The sequence below is a fragment of the Colobus angolensis genome, unplaced genomic scaffold (assembly GCF_000951035.1).
Source record: "Colobus angolensis palliatus isolate OR3802 unplaced genomic scaffold, Cang.pa_1.0 Scaffold74, whole genome shotgun sequence".
In the NCBI taxonomy this organism is placed as follows: domain Eukaryota; kingdom Metazoa; phylum Chordata; class Mammalia; order Primates; family Cercopithecidae; genus Colobus; species Colobus angolensis.
This window is the reverse complement of record NW_012121154.1, coordinates 11,144,631-11,166,833: the sequence shown is the minus strand read 5'-3', so window position 1 is coordinate 11,166,833 and position 22,203 is coordinate 11,144,631. Positions and strand designations below refer to the sequence as shown.

At 36.8% G+C, this 22,203-nt stretch overlaps 1 protein-coding gene across 1 annotated transcript in view; it reads left to right on the top strand.

Moving 5' to 3' along the window:
• RELN (reelin) overlaps positions 1-22,203 on the top strand; it is a 536,970-nt gene that overhangs the window by 291,399 nt on the left and 223,368 nt on the right. The window contains exons 9-11 of the mRNA XM_011927764.1: positions 1,513-1,609; positions 4,432-4,672; positions 21,274-21,419. Coding sequence (XP_011783154.1) covers positions 1,513-1,609; positions 4,432-4,672; positions 21,274-21,419 — 484 coding nt within the window. The remainder of the gene's footprint in view (positions 1-1,512; positions 1,610-4,431; positions 4,673-21,273; positions 21,420-22,203) is intronic.

Sequence of the window (22,203 nt, the reverse complement as noted above, 5' to 3'; positions counted from 1 at the left end):
ATCAGCTTTCCTTCTCTTTCTTAATTTGTAAACAATTCACAAGAAATTGCATTCTGTAAGGAACATTTTTGGTTATCATTTGTTGAATGCTTTCCTTTTGCAGAGACTTGCCTTATACATTTGCTTTTAAGTAGTTATGGTGTGTAAGACATAAAGGAAGCACACGAGTAACATTTAAATTCTTGAGGCTAATTTGAACTTTCCTTCAAAATCACAGATTCTCTGCTAGACCCCATTCTTGTTTGTATTGAAGTTTGTCCTACATAATCCTTCCTGTCACCGTTTCCAGTCGCACAGTTTGATATTTATTTTAAGCACCTGCTCATGAAAAGTAGAATTTTAGCAACAATTAAAGTAGCATAAGGCGGGTTTCCATTTGAGATCAGTGCTGCTCAGTAGCTTTCCTTTGACTATCCTTTTCTTTCATGCTTTTTCACTTACATTTTGGCTGTGAGAATAAATCTAGGAAAACTACTGTTTGGCCTTTTAGTACACTGCCAGTTCTGGCAATTACAAACTAACTGGTTTTGTACTAAACGCCACTGAGATAAAATAAATGAGTCTGATTAAAGCTTGGAACCCCTGAGCACTACAAATGTAAAATTTTCAACAGAAGCCATTTGCTGAGACTGAGGCTCCTCTAGCAGATGGGTGAAAGTTAAACATAAATCGCACTATTTTTTTTTTTTTTTTTGGTTCAGTCATTTTAAAGATAGTATGAAAATTTGTTCTACATCCGTTACAATACTCTTCTGGCAAATGTTTCAGGGCTGTTTTGGGCATTCTGAGAGCTTTGAAATTGGAGTCATGCTATGCTTTATTATATGAATTCATTCGACATGTGGAAACAGATTCTTATCAACTTAAAAATTTTCTTTGGTGCTAGTGTTTCCACTATTGAAAATAATCATGATAAATAATCACCAAATATTCACAAAGGGACATAATCTGTATTTGAAATCTGTAATGCTGGGCTATGGGAGAGTACTACAAATCACATCCGTAATAGGACTCATTCGTTTAGTATTTGAGTTTTCTTTACAGTATTTTAGTTTCTCATGTACTGTCTCATCATTTAGATAATACACACACAGAAAAAGAATGGTGTTTTTATTCTTCAGTGGAATGACTTATGTACCATTTAATGTAATCACTCCTAATTGATATTAACTTGCAAGAACCATGATGACCTTATTAGCCATCCCATAATACTTAGTTATTTCTTGGCATAGCACTAAGTATTTATTTTACAATTTAATTTAGTAGTTCATGTATCTCTAAAGAAATCTGCAATTTTTATTTATTTTACCTTTCTTTCTGGTTCCTAAGATTATTTATCAAATGATAATTACCAGAACAGATCACAGGAAATTTCAGCATTTTTAGAAGAAGGGGGAAGTTACCAGACAAATATCTAATAGTTTAAAGGTTATCTAAAATATTTATCAGAAAAGATAATATGTATTTGCATCATTTTTTAACCTTGAAATTTATTGTTATTGCTATTTACAGGGTCAGGTTCATGTCGCTTTAGTTATTCAGACCCCAGCATCATCGTGTTATATGCCAAGAATAACTCTGCGGACTGGATTCAGCTAGAGAAAATTAGGTTTGTTGTAATTTAAAGTATTTTCTTAAATTCTGACATAGATGGAATTCTACTCTCCTATATGCCTTTAATCCACCACCAACTTTTTCTTTAGGGTGAAAAGGACTCTGGTTGTTAATTATGTTGAATTCTATGGATGCGCATATTATGACCGACCCTGTTCAGAGAAGATATTATTAAAAGTGTCATTTTCCATTCAGAACTTCCTCCTGTCAGCAGTACTTACAACAAATTATGTTTGGTAAAAGTAAATTTGCGATCATAGCTTTTATGATAACATTCTCCACAAAACTATATCACCACCCATTGCTCTAGGTGGCCTAACTCTGGCCTGCCTTATGGTCTGAAGTACATCAGATAACTACTTAAATCCCTTCCAGTCTGTGATGATATTGAGTTAATAGCCACAGGGCCTTTTACATCTAATCTCCAGTTCTGTCACATCCTTTCTAACTTCCCTAAGGCCAGTTCTAAAATTCTATTGTCATAATTGTGATGCGACTTGTAATTACATATTATATTTTCTTTATTAAAAAATATCCCTCAATAAGAAAATAAGGTAGGATGCTTGAGGATGAAGAAATTCGTTCATGTTAAAAAGATTTGGCTAGATTAGCAAAACTCAAATTATGTTTGCCACTACTGAAGAGTTTAAACCATGAAATAAAATTCTAAATGGATACTTAATTTTAGGTATAAGATATTTAAAGGAAAAAAATAGCATAAACTTTTATAAAGTGATTATTATGATTGGGTTAGCTCTTAAGTTAGCATAAGTTACGTAGAATATTTTCTTATCAGTTTTGTGACAGCTTTCTTTTTTTCTACCAGCTATTTTCTTTGTTATAGTTCCATATTAAAAGAACTATTATTTAGGGTAGTAGAATAAATATTAGGCTGTCAGTATAATACTAAGCCAGTTTGTCTAAAGTTTCTTTGGTAGTGGTGTTTAAAAATAATAATAATAAAAACTTTACAAATCTTTAGTCTAACCAAAAACTGAGAAAAGTGTTACTAACTCATGGATTTTAATAGATTGTCTCTCTCTGTGTCAGGACAAAATATAATGTATGGGCACCTGATACAAGCTGAGCGCTGACATACTGTGACAATTTTATAACAGAACATTTTGCTATTCTTTGTAATTTCTAGTAGTTATGAAAATGCATTCATATTAAATATTTCTATAAATGGCTTTAAACAAAGAAGCATAAATATTGAAAATTTTACCTATATTTCCATTTTTTTCTCTTTCTAGTATGCTATATATCATAGTTTAAGTAAATTATGGTACATATTTCTTGCTGGAAAACAGCTACAAGTTTTTGATATGATGAACAATTAAACTACATATTTAATTAGAACATATAAAGATTGTGTTCAGCGGAACCCATCTATTTTTCACTAAATGGTACTTTAAGTTTTAGGCCATGTACCAAACCAATGCAAATTTCCCTTACCATTGGAGGTTAGAGTTAAAGTGCTCCCAATCACTACCTAAATACATTCTCTTCATCAATTTCAATTCTTTGGGAAGCTAAAAGCATAGTCATCATGAAATATTTTAAAAGAAAAGGGAATTGATTACCCCCAAAGGTAAGGTACACCATCTATAACCTATGGTGACAATTTTACAGATATATATGTGCTTCATTGGTGAGTGAGAAATGTGGCTCTTCTCTAGTCCTTTCAAAACTGATTTATGACAAGCCCAGGGTACCGCTAGTTTGCATTTTAGTACCACTTTTAATCTTAGCAAAGGCAATCATTTTTACTACAGCAGGTTTCTACTTTGGTGGAAGAAAATGTTTAATAAAAAATGTTTTATTTTATAGCAGAAGGATCTAGATTCTAGTAGAGGTAATATAGAAAATCATGTTATATCATGTTTTTAAGGATGATCTATATGAAATGGTGAGGTATTATAAGTGAGAGCATTTAATTATGGCAAATCTCACATTTGATACAGACTAAACGTATGAAAACATATCTGGTTAGTAGAAATAAAAATAATTTAGATTGATTATTAAACATATTGCACACAGTGGTTTCTAATAGGTGAATAATTTCAAAGTAAGAATCAACATTAAGATCACAGCTTTGCCAGGCACGGTGGCTCACGCTTGCAGTCCCAACACTTTGGGAGGCTGAGGCAGAAGGGATCACTTGAGCCCAGGAGTTTGAGACCAGCCTGGGCAACATAGCAAGACCTATTTCGACAAAAATAAAAATAAAAATTAGCTGGGTCTGGTGATGAATGCCTGTAGTCCTAGCTACTCAAGGAGGGAGGATCACTTGAGCCAGAAGTTCAAGGTGACGGTGATCTGTGATAGCACCACTGCTCTCCAGCCTGTACAACAGACCAAGACCCTGTTTCAAAAAAAAAAAAAAAAAAATCACTCTTTTATACTTTTTCTCCTTATTATTGAGTAACCTGTTTTAGACTGTATGTTTGCCATGTGCAAAAAATTGTGCTGGATATACTTTGTGATTTGTAATTTTTTTACATAAGCCATAACAGTATGTGCCATTTTCTCTTTAATTTTTCCCTTACTGACTTACTTGAACATACTTAGTGCCTGACTTGTGTTCCATGTAAACCTTTTGTAGGTATTTATTACTTGAACTGTCATCATTCAATATGAAAATCTTAATAGTCAGCAAATATTAAAAGATTTAAGGGCTACGAGATTGTGGGTATTTTATCTGTAATAAATATAACATTCTTGAGATCATGAAACTACAACCTTAAGAAACATAATTCATCTCTAAGAAAGAAAAAGTCAACATTGCTGAACTTCCCATCTCTCTCTATGTTCCAGAGCCCCTTCCAATGTCAGCACAATCATCCATATCCTCTACCTTCCTGAGGACGCCAAAGGGGAGAATGTCCAGTTTCAGTGGAAGCAGGAAAATCTTCGTGTAGGTGAAGTGTATGAAGCCTGCTGGGCCTTAGATAACATCCTGATCATCAATTCAGCTCACAGACAAGTCATTTTAGAAGATAGTCTCGACCCAGTGGACACAGGCAACTGGCTTTTCTTCCCAGGAGCTACAGTTAAGGTTAGAGCTCTTTTTGGTTTGGGGGTTGTTTTAATCCTTCTAAAAGTGAAGCTCAATAAACCAAATTGTATAAAGATAACTATTTTACCAAAACCACTATTAAAGGAATAGATAATATACTTATTTATCTTACCGTACCTTTTAAGGATGGAGAGTCATTGGTATAAAACATTCACTTATTCATTCATTTAACAAGTATTTTTGAGAACTCACTGTGCCATGTACTGGACTGAACCCAGAGAATAGAACCACAAAAAGTCAGATGTGTCTCTTCCTATTGTGTGGATGTCAGTTTAGTTGGGGGGAGTTAAATATGTCAACATGCAAATACGAAACAGCCTAATGGTTATGATTTGCTGGGAAAGTTCAGAGTATGGAGAAAGTACAATATAACAGTGCCAAATGCAGACTTGGGGGTTACAAAGGCAGGGTAGGAGAATAGGGACTCCAAGTAGAGACTGAACAGTACTTTGGAGTTGGCCAGGTAGGAGGAATCGTGTGTCTAGATTTATAAATCAGATACATTAAGGCTGGGTTGTGGGCTGAGTGTGTCCCTCCACCTCCCCAGGATTCATACATTGAAATCCTAACTCCAATACAATGGTATTAGAGGTGGGACCTTGGGAGGTAGTTAAATGACAAGGGTACAGACACTCCAGAGAGCACATTGAGAACCAGAAAGTGGCCCTTACCGAACACCAGATCTTCCAGTGCCTTGGTCTTGGGCTTCCCAGCCTCCAGAACTATAAGAAACAGTTGTTGTTTGAGCCACCCAGTCATAGTACTCTGTTATAGCAGCCCAAACGGAGGCTGGAAGGTGAGAGCACAAAGTAAAAGTCTTAGGCAAAATTCAGAATAGTTGTCTAATACATTTTCAGTTGAGACTTGTGATAGAAAAGTCTGAAGACATGGCCAGTGACAAGACCTTGAAGATCTTGCAAGAGTCTGTAGAGTTTGAATTTTTATCTTGAAGGTGATAGAGAGCCACTGAAGTGCTTTAAACAGGAGCCAATCATATTTGTTTTTGAAATATCCCTTTGAGGATAGAGGACTGAACGGAAGGAAGAAAGAACGCATCCAGAGAAACCAAATAGGAGGCTTATTATAGTAGTTCAATGGGAGATCATATTGGCCAGAATTAGGAGTGAGAGGATGGAAAAATGCGGCTATTTCAGATTTTAGGACAGGGAACAGAAAAGGTTGGGGACATATTGAGAAGATGAAAGAATGTTAGATGTCAGGGACAAGGTGTAGGCAACTGGGTGGACAGGTGCTGTTCATTGGAAAGGAAACATAGTGAAGAAGCAGTTTTGCTAGAAGTTGGTGAGTCCTTTTGGACATATCAATTTTGATTATCTTGAGGGAAAGCAAGAAGAACGATTTGATGGGAGGGTAGATGTTTGGGTGAGAATCTCAGAGAAAGATCCAAATTTGGCAGTCATTAGGCTTATGAATGGGAACTGAAATCATGGGCTTGCCTGCCCGGAGAGTGCATGGAATATGAAATTGCACTTGGGTGATATGAAAATGCCATGAGACCCTCAACTGTATCCTCTCAAGTTTCTAACATATGAAAATAAAATACAAACACAGCTTGGAGAATTTTTTAAAATGTGTCTCACAGCTGCAGAACATCCTGAGCTAGAAAGGGGTGAGGATCACAAGAAAAGTAGCAAGTAGAATAGAAAGATCGAGAATGCTCACCTCCTTTTAATAATAGAGTTGAGCACCAGAAAAACTATTACAAATTATTTGGTGAACCCTCAACACACAAACTCTCCTGATGCAAATGACTTCTTGCTTAACAAGTCAAACCCTAGTCATGTTGCTTTGATTTGAAAGTATACTAATTGACGTTAGGAATAGGCATTATCTTTGCTCAATACAAGCAGTAAACTTTACGGAAATTTATTCTGACAGAATCTGAAGCCATGGCTCCTTAAAGAGCCGTGGATTTCTTTTGTATGAGTCTAGAAAAAAACATTTGTCAGAATAGCCTATGTCATATCCCACGACCACTTGATTAAAAGAGGAATTTCTGCTGTCATTGTTCAACATTGGCAAGCAGATGCATAAACCCAGGAGACCTCAGGGCCTGGGATTCATATTTTGCCATGATGATCATTTATCATTTGGTCTGAGTACCCTTTATGGCATAAATGTACTTTCTGTTTCATTTTACAAGCCATTACACTAATCTAATTAGCTATTCGGTTTCTCATTGCATGTATTTGGTACCACCCATGATAAAAATGCAGGAAGTGTGGTTTTGCTTCAGTAGTAATTTTAATTATATTACAACTTTATGTGGAATATGCTTTGCTTTGTGGTCCCTCATCCTATTCATAAGCTTTCCAATCATACGTTTGAGACTTGCCAAGTGACCTATGTCTATTAAGGAAAAAAAATCATTGTAGTAATGATTTATAACATTCTCTTTGACTTGGCCATTGGATAGAAATTTTTCTCTGATGTTTCTTTTTAAAACGTCAAATAAATGCATTAATAAAATCTAAGAATTTGTCATTTTAATTCATTTACATGACTGCCCTTTTGTTTTTTGGTTTCACCATCTGAGAATGAAAGAATTGCTTTTGCCAAGTGATTTAGAATTCTAGAAATGAAAATTGTTTCTTTAGACTATATGCAACTTCTTTGTCAAATATTGTTTCTTTACTTGACGGCCTCTGAGGTGAAAGCTAAATACAGCAAATCAGAAAGCATATCTCAGTGTTCCTATTGGTCACAAGGTGTGTTTTAAGCATTGCTTTATTTTGGACTTTTAGTTTTTAGAGTTGTATTATTTGTTCAACCTACTCATTAAAAGTTTCCAAGATGGCCAGGCACAGAGGCTCGTGCTTGTAATCCCAGCATTTTGGGAGGCCAAAGTGGAAAGATCACTGGAGACCAGAAGTTTAAGACTTGCCTGGACAACATAGAGAGATGCTGTCTCTACAAAAAAAAAAAAAAAAAAATTAGCCAGGCGTGGTGGTGCACACCTGTAGTCCCAGCTACACCAGAGGCTGAGATGGGACCATTGCTTGAGCCCAGGAGTTCAAGGTGCAGTGAGCTATGATCTGAAAAAAAACAAAAAAAAATTCCAAGGTGTTTCCATCTTGATTATCTCAAAGAGTACATCTAACAGCAATGCTTAATTACAAAATGGAGCTATTTATGGAAAAATTTCCAAGCACAGTTAGGATTACCTTTGATCAAGTAATGAAAGCTACTTTTATTGAACACTTACTCTTCTAGGCACTCACTACTCCAGACGCACACACACATCATCATCGTCGTCGTCTTTATCATCATCATCATCATCATCATCTCATTTAACTGGGTCCTCATAAACCTTTAAAGAAGGTGCTGTATTAGTCCCATTTTTCTATGTGTAAAGTAGAGCATAGAGGGTGTTAAATAGCTTGTCCAAAATACATCTCTCACCGTAGCAGGATAAGGATTCAAATCCAGGAACTGACTTTAGAACTCTTGCTCTCAGTTGCCACATAGCTTTGCTCTCACAAGTAGTGACTAACTGACATGTTTCTTGATTGTCTTGTGTTTCTTCCCAACATACCTGTTAAATTATCTGCATGTTTTCTCCCCCATCACTCTCTGGCTGTAGGTTAAAAGATTCGTGTTTTTCTCATGTCTCTTGATCTTGCTCCAGTTTTGTTCCATGCGTACCACCTGTTCCTTCCTCCAGAAGACTGATTTTGTTATACATTACAGTTTAACAAGTGCATCCCAAGCACTGTTTGCTTCCCTTTCTTCCCCATCATAACAGCTGATTTTGTTTTCAAAATTCTAGTCACTGGCTCATCTTAGGCACTGATGGGCAACCTATTGTGTATTTAAGGAGGAATAAGTATTAAAATATTTCCTTTATGAAGGCAGGAGGTGTTTTCAGTAATCTACAGAGGAGGTGAAATAGAGTAGGGACCTTGGAACAATAAAGAAAGAGAAATCAACAGTCTAATGTAGCCAACTGCCTGGCAAGATGTTGGAACCAAGGATCATCCAAAGGGATGCCACTGGCAAAAACTCTAGCATCATTCCTTAACACATACTACATTATGCTGCCTCCATGCTTAAGACCTTTGATGACTTCCTATGTAGGCCTAGAGGATACAAGCCAAAATCCCTCACTTATAATTCAAGGCCCTTTCCAATTTTCATCCAGCCTAATTTTCTTTTCTTTTTTTTTTATCTTTTTTCAGCCTTTTTTTTTTTTAATTTTCCTGGATTTTGTTATATTTCTTTTATATATGCATACTTTAAGTTCTGGGATACATGTGCAGAACATGCAGGTTTGTTACATAAGTGTATGTGTGCCATGGTGGTTTGCTGCACCTATCAACCCGTCATCTAGCTTCTAAGCCCCACACGCGTTAGGTATTTCTCCTAATGCTCTCCGTTCCCTTGCTCCCCAACCCCCTGACAGGCCCCAGTGTGTGATGTTCCCCTCCCTGTGTCCATGTGTTCTCATTGTTCAACTCCCACTTATGAGTGAGAACATGTGGTGTTTGGTTTTCTGTTCCTATGTTAGTTTGCTGAGAATGATGGCTTCCAACTTCATCCATGTCCCTGCAAAGGACATGAACTCATTCTTTTTATGGCTGCATAGTATTCTATGGTGTATATGTGCCACATTTTCTGTATCCAGTCTATCAATGATGGGCATTTGGGTTAGTTCCAGGTCTTTACTATTGTAATTAGTCATCCAGCGTAATTTTCATCCTCATCTCCTGATCCACTGTGCTCCAGCGTCACAAATACAGCCAACTCAGAAATTCTTACTTGCATTCCTTTAGGTGTGGTTTTCCACATGTCTTTATTCCCTTCCTAGTAATTCCCCTCCATCCTTAGGGGCTCAGTTCAAATGCTATTGTCTCTGGGAAGTTTTGCATAGCTAATGTCTCCCTCCTCTTTGTGCTAGTGGAACCATTAAGTTTAACAAACAGGACTTGTCAGGATGGAGACAGGTGACTGAAAAAAAATGCCACTCTTTTTCCACTGGTCATTCAAATTTGCTGTGGCAGCTCCTTTATCCCTGGCCTCTTTGCATGAAACTAGGATAGGTCCTAAGACTGCGGATAGACCAAAAGAGTCATCTAGTTACTTTAGTCTCTCTGATATCTCAGTTCACTATCAATATGATCAGTTAATGATGATAATGCAAGCTCCAGATTTCATCCACAGCTGCTCACCTCCAGCATTGGAGGTGGTGACAGTAATCAGCTCCTTCTCCCTCCTCACTCACCACCCCCAATCCTAACTAGTTTCAGATTCTTAACCCTCCAGAGTTGGATCTGGAAGAAGAAGACAAGGCAAGAGGCACGTATTATTGTGAGCTGGCATTGATTCCGGGGCCTGGCAAGTGATCAAAACTGGCTTTCTATTGAATCTACCAGTAGGTTCTCTGGAAATCCTCCCACTCTTCACCAAAGCTAGGGCTCACTCACCCCAGCATCTCTCACGCAGGTCATGCATGCTTCCTCTCTTAGCATTGCACCTCTGGCTAATGAATACAACATTTTTGTGCTGAGGGCTCCTTGCCCCTTCTAATCCCACTGGGGCAGGATCTTAGACAGCCTAGAAAAGCTGGAAAAATATCAAGAGGATCTAATTTATAAGGCAGAAAGATTAATTTTTAATTCAGTGATGACTTAAAGACACTGCAAATGTTATGAAAGAGACTGGATATAACACAATTATTAAAACTGGTCTGGGTTCAAATCTTGGCTTAACCATTTGTTAGCCATGTGGTCGTGGGTTGTTGCAGGAAGTCAGGGACCCCTAATGGAGGGACCAGCTGAAGCCACGGCAGAAGAACAAATTGTGAAGATTTCATGGACATTTATTAGTTCCCCAAATTAATACTTTTGTGATTTCTTATGCCTGTCTTTGCTGTAATCTCTGAACATAAATTGTGAGGATTTCATGGATACTTATCACTTCCCCAGTGAGTGTCCTTGTGATTTCCTATGCCTGTCTTTACTTTGGTCTCTTGATCCTGTCATCTTCTTTGTAAGCTGAGGAGGATGAATGTCGCCTCAGGACCCTGTGATTGTGTCAACTGCACAAATTGTTTGTAGAGCATGTGTGTTTGAACAATATGAAATCTGGGCATCTTAAAAAAAGAACAGGATAACAGTGATGTTCAGGGAACAAGAGAAGTAACTTTGAACTGGCTGCCAGTGAGCCGGACGGAAACAGAGCTATATTCCTCCTCTTTCATAAGCAAATAGGAGAAATATTGCTGAATTCTTTTTCTCAGCAAGGAACATCTGTGAGAAAGAGAATGTGCCCTGAAGGTAGGCCTATAGATGGCCCCTTTTTAAGGCGTCCCGTCTTTTATGGTCAAAGCCGATGGGATGAAATAAGCCCCGGTCTCCTATAGTGCTCCCAGGCTTATCAGGTGGACAAAAATTCCCACCTAATAAATTGTAGTCAGACAGGTTGTCTGCTCTCAAACCCGGTTTCCTAATAAGATGTTACCTAATGACAATACATGCCTGAAACTTCATTAGCAATTTCAATTTCACCTCATCTGGTGATCCTGTGATCTCGCCCTGCCTCCATTTGGTTTGTGATATTGTATTACCTTGTGAAGTATATGATCTCTGTGACCCACACCCTATTCGTGCACTCCCTCCCCTTTTGAAAATCGCTAATAAAAACTTGCTGGTTTTACGGCTAGGGGAGCATCGCGGATCCTGCCAACATGTGATGTCTCCCCCAGACACCCAGCTTTAAATTTCTCTCTCTTGTGCTCTTTCCTTTTATTTCTCAAACCAGCCTAGACACTTAGGAAATAGAAAAGAACCCGTGTTAAACATCGGGAGCGGGTTCTCCTGATGTTGGGTAAGCTATTTAACTTCTCAGTGTCCTTGCCTATAACAGGAATAAAAATAGCATCTGCCTCATGTTGTCATGACTCAATAAGAAAATATTAAATAATAAATACTGTTAAAGTGTAGTAGTTTTATTAACTACAAATGATTTTTTGTTTTTATTTTTTAGTTTTTATTTCTATTTTTTGAGACAGAGTCTTGCTCTGTCACCCAGACTGGTATGCAATGGCATGATCTCGTCTCACTGCAGCCTCCACCTCCCAGATTCAAGTGATTCTCATGCCTCGGCCTCCTGAGTAGTTGGGACTACAGGCGTACGCCACCACACCCGGCTATGTTTTGTACTTTCAGTAAAGATGGGGTTTCTCCATGTTAGCCAGGCTGGTCTTGAACTTCTGACCTCAAGTGATTCACCTGCCTTGGCCTCTTAAAGTGCTGGGATTACAGGCATGAGCCACTGCTCCAGGCCTACGAATGACTATTTTAATGCTACTGTCAATAAAACAAGTGAATACACAGAGTAGTGAGTATGTGAACTCTCCACTGCTGATCTTAAAAATAATGTTGACAGTGGCAGGTCAAATAGGAAAGATAAAAATAAACCATTGTCATTCACAGTACATTTTACTCTTGTCTTCTTTAGATATTTCTGTTTTTGGCGGGGGAATATCTAAACCATTTCACCTGAGCCTATTCTTGTTTATCTCAGGTAGGGAAGAATGATATAGGACCAAATATGGTAATTAGCTTCAGGACTTTATATGATTTGCAGAATTGCAATTACAGGTCACCAGTTTAAATCGGCCCTAGGTTCGTAGAAGGCTTTACCATCTGTTGACATTTTTTAGTAATTAATATGAAATAGATGTATAACACTATCAGCTTTTAATTTAGAACCTGGCCTTATATTTGTTGTGCTTTTTGAATTGGGGTTGGAAAGCTGAGGAGGACTGTAAATGGTTACAGAATTAATCTATTCTTCTATGTCACCATCTGTTTCTCCTCCTTTCTTTTTCCAAGTCCATGGCCTTGCCTGATTCATCTTGCAGTGTTTTTACAGAGAACTTCCCATGTGGAAGAAAAGGTGTACCAACCACATTCCTATCCTTCTTCTAATTACCATCATAATTTTTTATTTCCCACAAATCCCTAAGCAGCCCTTTGTTCACTACCAAGGAGGTAGGGCTTTAAATACCAATAAATATAGTGCTACAAGTTCAAAAGCTCCCCAGAGCCCCACCCTCATTAGTAATCTCCCAGAGTAAGCAGCTCATGCACTCAGCAAAGGAAGGTGCCTGAAACTCACTCAGTATCAAATCACCTGTCGCAATTGTTGTTTACGATGACTTTGCCCTCTTTCACAGAATATTGTATCTTTCTTTGTATTTGTGTACATGATTTCCAGAATAATGAAGTATATTTTTCCAGCTGCTCCTATTCTAAAGATAAGGGATGCACTGTATCAGCTCATCATCTGCAGTTACTAGAATAGCTATTCCTGCCAGGCAGGCCCTCTGTCATGTGACTGTGGGTGTTTGTTCTACATTTAAGAACGAAAGGCACATTCTTCCTACCCATAGTGGGGGAATGATTAATCTCAAGGAACATCTGGTGCACCAGCTCTGTGAGAATGGTCTTGGTTTTGCCGTCAAGGATTAAAAGATATGAACTGATTTTTTTTCACTCCTTCCATTTACAGCATACAGTAACAAGATTCAGCATATCACCTTGAGCAGAATTCTCATATCCAGGAATGATACTTGCAGTGGCATGAGCACTACGTAGATACTGGATAGTAATGAATAATAATAACAATAAATAGTAGTAACCATAGTTATGATAAATAATAGTAATAATAATGATAGTAAAGTATTGATAGCATTTCATGAATGCTTTGTAGATGCCAGCACCATGAGGAAGATCTTGCCATACAGTTTTATATCTAGAGTAGATGGACATTGTGTGTCTGTAAAAACCCTGGATGCTCAGTGCTGAATTTCCCTTAGTCACTCTTGAAACATCTGGGCAAGTCCATCAAAGTCATCTCTTCCCAACCTCTCACATACACATCCTGCACTCTGAGAATATTCTTAATTTTAAGTTGAAAGAAAAACATTAGATGTAAGTTTTCAGAGGGTCAGCCTGGAGCTGCTGCAGCTGCCTGCTTTCTACAAGTTACCAGTCTCCACAAGTTTCCAGCCCACCAAGAGCTGCAAAGGTCAGTGAAGCGCGTCGCAGAGAACCCAGGAACAATTGATTTGGAAAGAGCTGTGAGCAGGGCTTTTTGTTTTTATTATTATTTTTTTTTGTTCTGTTTTCCTCGTCCTTTAATAATACCCCATGAAGCAGTATTTCTGAATGGATCAATATGCCGTGGAAGTGGATACTGGTCTGGCAGCTGCTGCATTTGGTTTGTTTATGCTCATCTTTGGTGGCAGCCAAAATTTTTATTTTGAAAGCCTGAATCATCCTTGAACACTTGGTGTGTGTGTGTCTGTGTGGGTGTGTGTGTGTATGTTTTCAAAAGAGAAAAAAGGAGTGCTTTGCTCACTCACAGTTAATAAATGTTTGTAATCTGCTCAGCTATCCTGGTTACCCTCAGCTTGCAAAGGCATAAATCACTGGTTTCTGTCAACTCTGGAAATGACCTACAGATTAAATGCAGATCACGGTGAGATAGGTGCTTTCCACATATTTTTTTATTTTTAAGAAATCTTCCCACTCTGATGGCTGTGCCTGCACCTGCTAATCTTTTTCTATTTATTACCCAAGTTCATTGTGTGGATAGCAAAGAATTCCAGATTACCTTTTCTACACATTTATGTCAACTTGTTTTAAGAAGTAAATCAGCACTAAATGATTATTCTGTTATGAAGATTTGTCCTTTAGAATAGGCTGTGATTTGATCACGTGTATTTAAAAGAAATTTTATTTTTAAAAAAGTAATTTGTTAAATTTTGCAAACTAATATCAAGGATTTGGAGTAACTAAGCTACTGAATTTAGAAGGGTCATATCTTAATGTTTCCTCTACTACTACTTTGAATTTGACTGCCTCACCATTATTACCTTTACTATTAAGTATCCAATAATAAAGACAATCTTTCTAGTTTAACAAACATCAAAAGGCCCTAATGAAGATGACAGACATTAGGTAAATCAACGACCAATTAAGGGGAAGCATTAAGTCTGAACACGAGAGTCTATTAATTTTCTGTTGTTCTTGTACCTTATGCATTTGCCAAATTCATTGTCCCAGTGGATACTAGGCAAGTCTCCAGTCCTGAATAAGAGCTCAATCTTTTATTCTGGGCTTCTGCTGTCACGCATCTAGTACTGTTGTCACAATTGCTGAACCATCAATGGAGAAAAAAGGTCGTTATATCAAATTATGAAAAAAAATAATTTGTCTGAAAAATTTAGCCTTAACACGAGGTAAGGCTAATGAAAAAAATCTAAGACAAATGGTGAAAGGGAAGATCACTCTCAAGGTAGAATTCACCTTTAAACCTACTTTTTGGGAATATAACCCCCTGGCACAGCAATACTATCATACCTAATTCATCTTCCAAGCAATGTTCGATTGGGCACCTCAGAAAAAGGTTTCAGCAATTCATTTGATGGTTTTATATTCGGACAATATACAGGACAAATAAGAGAAAATCAGATTTACTTTTCAGAAATGTGCTTTGTATTATCACTGTACTGGAAACCATCTAGTGTGTAACTTGAGGGATTTGAGTGGTGGCTTTCTGATGAGGATAAACCTGAGCTCAGTTAGACTTGTGGCTAGCCCATGTTCCCATGTCTTTTTTCATTAAGAATCAGAATGTTAACTGCGGTTTTCTGGCCAGTTTCCAGCATGGTTAATTGCATGCTGTCTACCTAAATTCCCTTTGCTTGGGATATTCTTCACTTTGGATCGTATTACTCTTATTGTCATGTTTCCCCCAAGAGGTGGGTACATGATATTGTAGAATGAGCCAGAATATAATTTGTTAAGCTAATAAGAGTACTTTGGGGATGAAGGGTTAAATGTAAGTAGTGTGCTTTTCACAATTCCCCCCAATGAGGCCTATTTGTACAGTAATTAATGTGGAATAACATTAGTGAAACATGGAAATGAGCCAGATCGCCATGACAAGAGTGGCAATAGCACAGAAACAACTAATTTTGATAATTTATACAGAAAATAATCATTTAAACAAATATGCAGAAGCTCCCTGCCTAATGCATCTTTTGCCTTTTTATTTATTTGGTCTGAAACTGACACATTCAATCACTAATTCAGTTAACACAATATTCAGTAGGTGAAATTTATTCCAAATGAATGATAAAAACAGTTACAGTTTCTGTCATCTTTGTACCTAGCATGGCACCTAGAACAATAGCTTGCATAGTGACATTCATTCGTTAAAGTAAGGTTTGTTAATGAATGAAGATGGGGGCAAAAAAGAAATCAGGGGGGAAATAGTGTTTACAGATTTCCTAAGACGCAGCAAGGCATGTTCTTTAGGCATGTTCCCTGCAGTATTTTATCTAATACTCACAATTATCCCCATTTCACAGATGAAAAAACAGAGGCTCGGAGATGCCAAATGACTTCCCCAAGATCAAACAGCTTTAACTTTCAAAGCCAGTTCTATTTTACTATAAAACCCAACCACTGCATGTTATCTTGCAGCCTCCCATGCTGTGCCTGGCATCTTTGCCCTTAATTTGAGGAGGCAAGTCTGAAAACCTCCGACACTGTGAAAGTCAAGTTGATCCCCAAAGACAAGGTTAACAACAGCCCTATGGAGTTTTACATTGTTATTCTGCCTCTCATTACTCCAATTCAAATCTGTCACTATTGCCATTTTAGAGTTGTCATAATTATTGCCAAGTAATTACATACTTGTCATAAAATATACCATAAATTGAATCTTTAAAAATTGTAGTACAAAGTAGTTCAAATGTGTTTAATGAATCCAGAAATTAATGAGAAAAAACACTCTTTAAGCTCCCTAAAATTGACTCACCATGGTTGAATCTATTGTGTTGACTAGAGAAAATGTACTTCAGCCCTCCTGCACCTGCACTGTATTTATAGCCAAGTTTTCAGTTTTTTAACTGACATTAAGTTACCTAGAAATTGAATGTATGGAAAATGATAGAAATTTATTTTGCCTCATGAGAGAAATCGTTCTCTTTCTATTTTAATTATTCTTTTAATGTAGCATGAAAGTCTATACCTTTAAAGTCTGTTCGACTGGGATGTAGGAAATGTGTTATTTCTGTATGATAATGGGTATAGCATAGTAAAAGACTTGAAATACACAATAATACATAGACTATAAATTAGTCAGTTTCCAACGGTTCTAGCACACATCTCACTTTAATACAGAAATTCCTATACCAATATATTTCATTTCCAGCCAGACAGTGGCTAATTTATGACTCTGCCAACAATGCCATTTTAATTAATTTTATTCATCTTATTTCTCTTTCCTCTGTTCCTCATATCTCATCTGTTTGCATTGCCTAGATTTTAATTAAAAAACCTCTCCTCTCTAAGGAGCAATCTGAAGTGGCAAAAATAATCACTTAAAATATTACAGTCATTAAAAAATTGGCTGTGGTGGAAGCCATGCATTTTCAATTTTCCTACAAATGATGTTTTAGCTTCCTTTTAAAGCGCACTTTGTATTTGAATTGTCTGCCACCAGCCAGCTTGGCTATCAAATATGGTCTTCCAGCTGGGTGGGCTGAGTGACAACTCCTTAATGGAGGAAATGGATGGCTCTCTGCTCATGTGGAGGAGAAGGCATACCAGGCAGATTTCATTCCATCTGCCACCAGCTCTCTGCAAGCTGGCATTGCCCAAATGCCCAATATCCTCATTCCAACAAAAAGGATATCGTCAAAAAATAAATGGTAAGGCTACAGATGCCTGAAAGAATCATCAGGGTCATTAGACCCCAGGGAGATCATATTAAGAGGTGCCTCGGTGTTCATCTTTGATGAAAACCTAATAAAACAATGGTGGAGGCAAATGTAAGCACTTTTACAAGTACAGAGGTGAAGTCATTAACATTTTCGGCAGAGTATAGGGAGTAACCTTAGAAAACTACTGTCCTGAATTGTGGCCAAGGACTTGTTATATTGAGGAATTTGCACTGATGTTTCCTGTTGATGATTTTCTGAATGACAAATTCTTGTCACTTAGTTACACTGCGTTCTGCTTGTCAAGTAAAGGAAATCCATTTAGTAGCAAAGTAGGAAAATATTTTTGATTGACAAAGAGAAACACATAAGAGCCATACTTAAGGGACTTTAGAAATCGGTAATCTACTAGTACTTAGAAGTATAAAGTGTATGTCATTGATCAAGGCTAAACAACGAAACAAGTACAAACAATTATAATTATATAATAATGTACATTAGAAGTGCTAGAAATAGAAATAAAAATTTAGAGCCAGCTGCAGAATTTATACCTTTATTTCACCCCGAATAGATGCTTAGTTGCTTGATGTATATTTACTGTATTTCAGTCAAAAGCTGTGGCTCAGGAAGTCACATGTGATTTAGAATCATCTGCTAAAGAAAACCTGGTAGATTTTCATGATGCTCAAAATAAAATAGTCCTGAATTCCAAAAATTATTGTTTTTTTCATATCAAGAGCTCATGTGTCTTACAAAGTTAAACATTTAATTGGTTTTGAAGTTGTTTAGAGTTTAATTGTTATTACATACAAATGATAGGAGTTCAAACAGATGTTGAACAAAACTAGCTGGGTATTAAAATTGAGACCAATTTTTTAAAAATCTTTTCATACTTTCAATGATTTTTAACATAGTAGATCGATGTTATACAATGCAAACTTATCTGTAAGAAAAGTGGCATCAGACATCTTGCATTAAGTTTTCCTGTTTTAGGAATATTTGGTACTCTGCCAAAATTTGGAGGGGGGCTTTTAAAGTTATAATTAATGATTCAGTCTGCCCTGAAGATGAATGAATGTTTGCAGTATTTTTGCTTGTTGTATTGTGGGACATACTCTATGCATGTCACTAAAGGTTTTAAGTTGATCTGAAGAATTTTAATGACTACTCTGATGAAAAGTAGTTAAAAATAGATTGAAATGCTCTTCTATTTTTCCATCATGTTTGCTAGGCATATGGAATATAATAGCATATTTTTGGAAAAATATATATATTTAGAAATAATGATTATTTTGTAGCACTTAGAAGTTTCAGAATGCATCTCCTCATATATTATTTGTGCCACTAACAACACCTCTAGCAAATAGATATTATTGATTCCATTCTACAACCTGAGAAACTGAGGCCTAGAGGGGTTAAATGGCTTCTGCAAAAACATGGAGCCATTAAATAGAGAAAATGTATTTCAACACATTTCTAATTCCAATCCCCAAACTCTTTGAGGGATTTCAGTCCTTATCATCTTAATTGTTTTTGGTTTCCAATTGTTATTCTTTTCCAATCTTATTTTCTTCAATTAACATAGGTGCTAAATTTACTTGAGTTAGATTCTAGGAGAAAGCTCAAGCAATGCCTAACCAAGGAAGCCGTGGATTCCCATTCAGAGCCAGAAATGGCGATAGAAAGCAAGCAAGGCCCAGGGACGCTATCTCAGTCTGCATGCATTCAGGCATAAATTTGTAGTTTGGAGAGCATCTAGGAAGTAGGCTAATTCCAAGACACCAAGCCCACTGTGACCAATCCTAAAACAGAATTAACATGAAATTCTAACTTGTCTTGTAATTGATTTAGGCATTCTCAGAATGAGAACCCTAATCTGGCCCCCCACCCTGGATAAGGCTCCAAAATACAGGGCCTATGATTATCAACTCTGAAAATGGAGACTCAGTACACCGATTGCTCTCAGATAGCTCAGGAATTCACTGGTTTCACAAAGACCATCCCCAGTTTTACAGGCGAAGTATACTACGGGCTCATATATCCTTAAAAGAGCATTTTATCACTGCAAACCTTGAGAACACTGGGTTCTATTCAGAATGGCAGAGGCAAAAATCATATCTTGGTCTCCTTAGCATGGTAGGGAGCAGAGCAAGCCATCTGCAGCTGTGTGGGTTCTCTGCGTCTCCAGACCCTGTTGCCTAGAGAGTGACAGTCCCATCTTGCTACGAGACAGGGAACATCCAAGCCATCTCCCACTGAGGGATGGCTGCTTCCTTTGGGTGTGTCACAGCCTTTCTTTGGTAATATATCACTCTATTAAGACTCTAAAGAAGAGAATATTCAAAGAGCAATACTTCACCCCCCTCCACACCCAAAAGTCGTTTATTATGATTTTCAAATATTGTGTATCATACATAATTTTATATGCTGTTTTATAGGATTGGCAGCATAGTAGGTTTATTTGCACCAACATCACCAAAAACACATGAGCAGTGTATTATGCCATGATGTTATGATGACTATGACGTCACCAGGTGATAGAAATTTTTCACCTCCATTATAATAGTATAGGATCACCATTGTATACGTGGTCTGTCATTTACTGAAACATTGTTATGTGGTACATGACTGTATGTGTCTTAGAATATCATGTTATATATCTTAGGCATACACAATAAATTTATCTTTTTTAAAAAAAATAATTACCTTAAAATGTATTTCCATGTCATTCACTCATTGATTTGTTGAAGTATTTAACAAATATTTTTTAATGCCTGCTATATGCCAGGCACTGTGCTAAGACCTGGAATATAACAAGAAACAAAATGGACATTGTCTCTGCCTTACAGAACTCACAGTCCCTGGGCTTGACTGATAGGTTTTGTCCAATTGGTTTTTTTTTTTTCATCTCTTTCATTTTAAGAGTATATAAAACTTAAAAGAATGTTTGATATTTCATGTATAGCATTTCTCTTTTTATTTCTCCTTTTTATTGTTTTAGCTTCCCATGACCAGCCCCAAGCATTTCTCTATATATGACTTATTACCAAAAAATGTTAATGCAAACTTATAATAATTTTTTAAAGTAAGTAACATTTACTACCTCCAGAGTTTGATCTTGCCTTTATTCTCTTCAAGCTGAAAAAAATGTCATTAGAAAAAGTATCACAAGAAATATATTTTCTTTATTTTTTTTGTGTTCTTTTGGGGATTAACAAAGTTTGTAGTTTCCCAGTTCCTCATTTGGGGCTGCATGCACTTTTTAGGTCTGGTCAGAAACTTTTACTCAGAAACTGGTTGAGAATAGGTGATTATATCTGGGTTTACTTTGACCTTTTCTGCATTGCATATTTAAATTAGCTGGCTGTTCTACTTATATTCCATTTACAGATAAATTGTGAAAGACTTGAATGGCAAGTAAGAAATATATGGAATATTGAAAAGGTCAATGCTATTTAGCCCATAACCACAGAATTTAAAATACATGACAAGTCATTATCAAATTTAATTCCCACAACAAGGACAGTGGTAAAGATGGGAAATTATTCCAATTAAAATATTCTTGTTTCATATTGAAGACAGAGATGGCAAAACTCAAATGCCCTCTTGACTCCTTTTTTATAATAACTTAATAAGTTAGAAAGAATTTGTAATTGAATTAAATAAGGCAAAAAGAGGTAACAAGCTCTTTTGATTTGAGAGTCCATCATAGAGGAACTAATCTAATAACTTTTCTAAAAACTCTAATTATACATGAGTAAGACAAATACAGCTACAAAACCAATTCAACAGCCACCCCATGCTTTCTTTTCATCTACAGCATAGCTGTCAGTCAGATGGGAACTCCATTTATTTCCATGGAAATGAAGGCAGTGAGTTCAATTTTGCCACCACCCGGGATGTAGATCTTTCCACAGAAGATATTCAAGAGCAATGGTCAGAAGAATTTGAGAGCCAGCCTACAGGGTAAGTAATTGCTATCTACCATGCTGTGTACATAGCACTTACATTTATTCTACTGGACTTGTTTTAAATGCATGTTGTTAAATGGCAAAAGCATACTTAGATCAATACTGATGATTCTTATCGCAGACAAGCCAAAAGGGGTGTACTTACCCTAAAGATTCTAAGTTTGTAATTAACTATTTTTTGCATATTAAAAATGTGTGATTCCAAATGCTTTTAACTTCACTCGACTCACTTGTATCTCATTTTAGTTTATTCAGCTTTTACTGGGAGAAAGGTTTTTTCCCAATGTTTATATAGAATACAAAATCTTCCCACCACTATTATAATGAGATTTTCATTTGTCTTCCTGGGGTCTGAGATTTATAGATACTGCTACCTGATTTTCATTGGAATGTGGTTTTGGTCTATAAAAATTGTTTAGGGGATAAAATTTATCTTTGAGAGATTTGTAAAGGAGGAATTTGGGACTGAGGTTGAAACAGAGGAGACCTGAAGCAGTGAGCATCCTTTGATGGTAGTGCTTTCTCGCTGTTCTGAGCTGTGTGCCGCCTTCTGGGTCCTAAGTCCCTAATATATATCCTACTAATTCGGCAGCACTTTCAGAAGTTCAAGTTGAAAAGAAACATTAATAAGATTAGAGACTCAACCCATAAGGTGGTATGAATTGGAGGCAAATTTATGTTTTCTAACACTATGATAAGGATGAATGAAATTAACATAAAATATAATTTTATAATGAATATGAAATAGCAATAATGTATTGACTGAGAAACTTTTCCAG